This window comes from Idiotropiscis lumnitzeri, chromosome 1 (genome assembly GCF_059441095.1).
Source record: "Idiotropiscis lumnitzeri isolate Australia: NSW breed Sydney's pygmy pipehorse chromosome 1, RoL_Ilum_1.0, whole genome shotgun sequence".
Lineage (NCBI taxonomy): Eukaryota > Metazoa > Chordata > Actinopteri > Syngnathiformes > Syngnathidae > Idiotropiscis > Idiotropiscis lumnitzeri.
In genome coordinates, this window is record NC_142391.1 from 26,286,189 (window position 1) to 26,292,188 (window position 6,000).

The 6,000-nt window shown below is 39.7% G+C and overlaps 1 protein-coding gene across 1 annotated transcript in view; it reads left to right on the forward strand.

The window, feature by feature from the left end:
- LOC148343964 (uncharacterized) overlaps positions 1–5,654 on the forward strand; it is a 289,147-nt gene extending 283,493 nt beyond the window's left edge. Inside the window, exons 9-11 of the mRNA XM_088303939.1 lie at positions 2,177–2,304; positions 5,436–5,548; positions 5,612–5,654. Coding sequence (XP_088160065.1) covers positions 2,177–2,304; positions 5,436–5,548; positions 5,612–5,654 — 284 coding nt within the window. The remainder of the gene's footprint in view (positions 1–2,176; positions 2,305–5,435; positions 5,549–5,611) is intronic.
- Positions 5,655–6,000: the final 346 nt, after the last annotated feature.

The window sequence follows — 6,000 nt, forward strand, 5'->3', positions numbered from 1 at the left end:
ATTTTGGCTTCACGGTGTAGTTTGTTCATTGCTCACAAGCTAATAGAGTAGGAAGAAGAGTTCAATTAACGTTGGAACATAATCGTTCATTATCGTTTGCTAGCTGCGTTTGTATATTTGAATTATTTTCTTGCCTTCATTACACGCAGTATTCGTATTCCTTTGTAACTGTGTATTATAAATAAGGTTGCGCTATATGTTACTGGACAAACTATAGGTCCTGACTGCTTGGAGACCCCACGGCAGATGAGCAGCTCCATTCGGACCCTTCTGACGGCGCATCTTCTGCAGCACGATGCTGTTCATAGAAGCTAAAGGGTGATCAGCTTCCCTAAATAACACCAGGAGGATGAGAGACACAACTTCTTCCCGAAATCTTGATAAAAACATCCCGTTTATTCATTGTTAAATTAATTATATATTTCATGTAACTTATTATGTTTACAATAAAATGTTTTTCAACTGTATTCTGGATATGCATTGTCTGAAATTAAGTGGTGAAACCACAACTAATATTTCCTCCAACATCGAACCTGCTCGGTCACATCTCCTGTCTTAAAAAACAAAACACAATCAGTGGCTTCAATAAAGATTGTAGAAACCTCAAAATGCACACACATTAATTTATTTGATATTACACGGTAAGAAGATTGTGTTTTTGTATTTTATTTACTTCAGTTGTTTTTCCACAACAAACAATCATTAGAGACGAGCAGGGGGTGATGTCATCAAGTATTGTAATATTATTTTATTGTGCTGTTCTCCCAAATCCGCATTTACAATACAGATTACAGCATCTTTAACAAATACGCATCATCTTTGAACAGATTCAACAACTGAAAAATCACAGCCTCGTGAAGGCAGAATTAATTGCAGGACTTCTGCATTATACTGCATTCCTTTTATTTTGTATACTAAAAGTGGATAGGAGTGAATTTTTAGCAGTACTATTACCCCTTATGTCCATGTAAATAATAAATATACATCCCCCAGAGAGCCATTCCCTGAGAAAAAATGTTTTATTCTGCATATATACCAAGCAACAGGCAGTAAAAAAAACTGGACACTCGGGATCAGGCTTTACAGGGTTAATTTTTTGCTGGGTGGAGCTCCTATCAGAGAACCAATAGGAGGCATACACTCATGGTACTTTCCCGCCTCCTCATTAGCATTTAGTGTAACTAGTGCAACTAGTGAGCAATTTGTGTTTCACTAGTTCTACGAGTGAAAATTTGGACATCAGTAGTTTACTAGTTAATCCAAAAAGACAATTTCACCAGTTAACTAGTGAGCAGGTTGGCATCCACTAGTGCTACTAGTGAACATTTTGGAACTCACTAGTGGAACTAGTTCAGTCAAAATCTTTCACTAGTGTAACTAGTGGATATTTGAGACATCACTAGTTTACAAGTAATTTTTTTTAGACTCACTAGTTAAATATCAAGACTTCAAGGGACTTTCACTAGTGAACTAGTTGATGTTTATCTTTCACTAGTTAACCAGTGGGTATTTAATTTCCAACTAGTTGTCTAGTGCATGCGATCATAAGTCACTAGTTAACATGTTAGAATAATCCATGTTTAACTAGTTAACATGTTGACGCTTTTGTGACTTACCTGTTAGCTTGTAATACTTTGAACATTACTAGTTTGGTCCAGTGGGCCACTAGAGCATAAAAAAGATGACTAGCTGGGAATTTGGCACTACTAGTGCGCATCTAGGTGTCACAAGTTAGACTTCTACCAGCACTAGTTGAACAAAAGACTCACTAGTTGCTAAAAATGAGTCACTTGTTAGAGTTTCTGTGCAACATGTACGACAAAGGCATCACTAGTGTGGCTGAATGTATTACTAGTGCTGGAAAAGACCGCACTAGTGAAATACACAAATGTGTGATATCAAGGATATGGAATAAATGCTCAAACGGCTTGCCATAAAGGCAGGCCGACGTGCATGTGAGCACCATGTGGAAAAAGCCCTTTATCTCTGCAGGAGTAAAACACACCACGCACAATAAACAATTGTAAGAAACAGCGTGCTGTTCGATTGCCGTATTACCAAACACTAACTTGTTCCAAGCACCGGTGCTTTTCTGAAAATAATTTCGATGCATAATTTTTTTAAGAAATGTTTATTTAACCCTGCAACGGACTTTTTTTTTTTTTTTTGCTTGCAGGGAAAGTTTGGACCACTCAGCTCATCCCACCTTTCTCAAGTCACACAGATACAAGCAGGAGGCGGCTGCAGGTAAACTCAGCATGTGACCTGCGCTGGAAGACCTCCACAATCTTCTCCAGATCAAATGTGAGCGAAAAATAAGTATGCCTAACTTGCGCAACTGTCTTCTTTTGACATGTTAGACCGAAATAAAAACAAACACCCAGCAAAGCAGTCACATTGAGGATGATTTCATTTTGAAAACTATACCGTCAACTTTAGTGAACACCATTTTTTAGCTACCCAAACTAACGTACAGTGTGCGTAAAATTATGATGTTAATACATTTAAGATGGAAAGAAAAAAGAATATTATAGTTACAAAGAACAAGATGATTCCTGATACAGTGAATTCAACCTCGTTGACTTGCCACTTTTGTATCGCGTCTTGGATCAAGTTGCACCATGTTGATCGTACCATCAGATCAGCGCAGCTTCTTTTGTTGGAATTAGAAGTGAGAGATTAGAGGCACACCTTTGTTTCACACCAGTTATCGTGACTGCTTCTCCTCACTTTCAATTAACAGTTAACATCATAATCCCCATCTTCATATTATAGACCTGCTGAATTACACGGCATTAGTCTGATCTACAGTGCTGTGCAAAAAGTCCAAAGCCAACACAGTAATCAATATGACTTGTAAAACATGAACTAATTGGACACAGCATTATTTTTTATTAAATTTTTTTTTAGGAATGACTGCACAATAGTCTGGAAAAGGATGGTGCGTGAAAGAGCAGACAATTACATTTTAACAACCAACATTATATCCTCTTTGGTCATGATCTTGAAAACGGTCCTTTTTATTTTTTTAACTATGTGAGTCAATATAATACCATTGGAACTGTCCAACCAACTCCAGAATCATATTGGCACTTAGTGTCAGTTCCTCATCCTCCATGAACCGAAAACTAGCTTGCTTCTGTAACGAACAAACAGATGGTGCTATGAATCGTTTTCACATTCATTCATAGTTCATTGTTGGTGGTTGTTTGCACTCTGTTTAGTGGCATCCTTGTTTTATGATCATTATTGAATTACTAAAACAACTAATTCAATGGTGTCTAAAACTTACACAGTACTGTGCTTAAAGCGAAACATAAATATTTATCATTTGCATTATTGTACCCTGAGTTTGCACGGTGGACATCCTGGTTAGCACGTCAGCCTCACAGTGCAGAGGTGCAGGGTTCGATTCTGGCTCCAGCGTTCCTGTGTGGAGTTTGCATATTCTCCCTGTGCCTGTGCGGGTTTTCTCCGGGTACTCCGGTTTCCTCCCACATTCCAAAAACATGCAAGGTTGGTTGATTGGACACGCTGAGTTGCCCTTTGGTGTGATTCTGAGCGTGGATGGTTATTCGTCATTGTATGCCCTACGATTGACTGGCAACCAGTTCAGGGTGTACCCGCATACTGCCCGAAGATAGCTGGGATAGCTTCCAGCACATGGATGGATTGATGTACCTTCGCTGGTTTAAGACTCGACTTCTTGACAGCAATGTACTTGTTGAACACTCATACACACTTATACACGAATACAAACAGATAGCTCGATCGAGGGTTGGCTTGATGGATACATAGATGACTCGGATACCCTGTAGACCACCTAAGGATATCCAGGATAGTTTCTTGTTAAACATTGAAGTTTCCTGTTCAATATTCAACGGTTTCAAAGGCAGGAAGAAACAATGTGAGTTGACTGGGAATAAAACAGACCGCGGTAAATAGAAATGTTCCCGAAAAATGTCTTTGTTTATGTTTGCGCAGCGCATGATTAACAAAGCCAATGATGAAAGACTTAATTGAAACAGCAGGACCTACGGAAGTCATCAACCTCGTTATTCAGTCAGTTAAAAAGTTAAGCTCAGTGAGTTCAAAACTCATTTAAAATGTGAAAAAAAAAATTGCAAAGAAAACTAAATCAAGAGAAATATGAAAGGATTTGAGGAGTAAGTCACTTCACGTTTGGAATTGTGGCCATGTGACTTTCCGATCAAGTATTATTTTGGAAAGGACCTTTTTGCGAAGGCTGACCTTATAACGCGTGACTGATGTGACCTCTTAGATTGTCATCATTTGGGAAGACATCAGCCTTAACCTTTTTCGGTGGCTTAGCCTGCCAGTTTGCAGGTGTGTCCCCGCATCGCTCGCTCGCTCGCTCAATGTGTGCACAAGCATGTTTTGCTTGTTTAAGTGGACATTCGTGTAAGGGGGGGAGGTGGAGGCGGATTTGAGCAACAAGTTGCCTCGCGTGTGTTTGCGAGGGTGGCTTCTTGAAGATTAAAAGATAAAATGTGTGCATGCGCGCGCCCGCTGAGGCTACATACAGCTCGATGCAGAATAGAGATTGATGGAAGCTTGCCTTGAGGAGGATACTCTGTTATCTCCTTGTAATTAAAACCCACCTCATAAAGATTATTGACTCCCCCACCACACAAAGCAGCATGCTCCCTGGCTTGGCTGGGTTTGCAGAAGGATTCTTTAAAAGAAAAGAAAAATATTAAGCATATTAAGCATCCCGTATTTCCCAATTTATGCCGAACATTTAGATGTGGCTAAGTTATTGTAATATGCTATAAAAGCGCAATGTGAAATGTGTAATCCACTTTGGGAAATTGCTTACTCTATTACATTAACATTCCCTGAAAGAGCTTTGGAACCGTGTGTGCCAGGTTTATTGTACACCATAATTTAAAAGTCCTCAGTGTCGGTACTAAATAAAAATGTATTAGTGGAAGGCATAAACGGGCATGCTGAGATGAGTGATGGCATGCTTGACTTTTTTCTTGATAACATAGATTACATAGCATGTGTGTGTGCATGTTGCTCCACTCAACTAACCATGGATGTGTGTGCGTTTGTGTGTGTGTGTGTTGCCATCTCAGTACAGAGCTGTACATTAACTCCCAGCAAACCAAGCTGACGCTGTAATTCTCTGTTCCATTTAACTGCTGCTGTTCAAGGTCAGTGTTTCTATTCCAATTCGTACAAAATCACACGTTATAAGGCTCAGGAAGGAGCTAATCTGAGGTAGACTGGCATCTGAATCCCAGTAGGGGCTCAACTCGGCTATTTCTACTGTACAAGTAGGTTGCATTGGTAGACCCACAATCAACGTGAGCAAACACTGATGAGCGAGGGAGGTAACATGACACGAACGCCCTGTGACAAGATGACACAGTGTGTGTGTGTGTGTTTATGTGAATATCTGTTCTCAGCAGGTGGAGAGGTTCTTCTCAGGGGTCAGATCACCTGTAGATGCCTGCTCCATTAGCATCGCAGTCACAAAAGGATTTGGATGCCACAGCATGTCCCACTGTCAGGCCACCAGGTAGCCTAAGTGTGACTCATAACACTCAAGTTGAAACGCTTAAAGTCCATGTCTGCTAAGCAGGCAGCATTTGCTCCTCAAGTCCGGTTGGGGAAAAAGCCGGTGAAAATTCTGTGTAGTGACACAGTCTGTTATATGCGTTAGTGACCAAAAAAGTAGAAGAGTGTTCACCTGACAAACAGGCAGATATTTGCTTTTCTTTGAATAAAGGTACGTCCCGTTCTGATAGAACTGACACAATTGAGTATCTGAGCGCCAACGTCAGGGACTAATTTTTAACCCCAAAGCTTCAGAGGCTCAGACCATCCCCCTTTAATTCACGTTTTAATGAAGATATACTATTTGACCCTTTTTAATATATCCATATTATCATTCCCTGTTGTGATAATTGTTTGATCAAAAATCAAATCAATAAAAAAAATCAATAAAAAATCTAAAATAAATATTAGAAT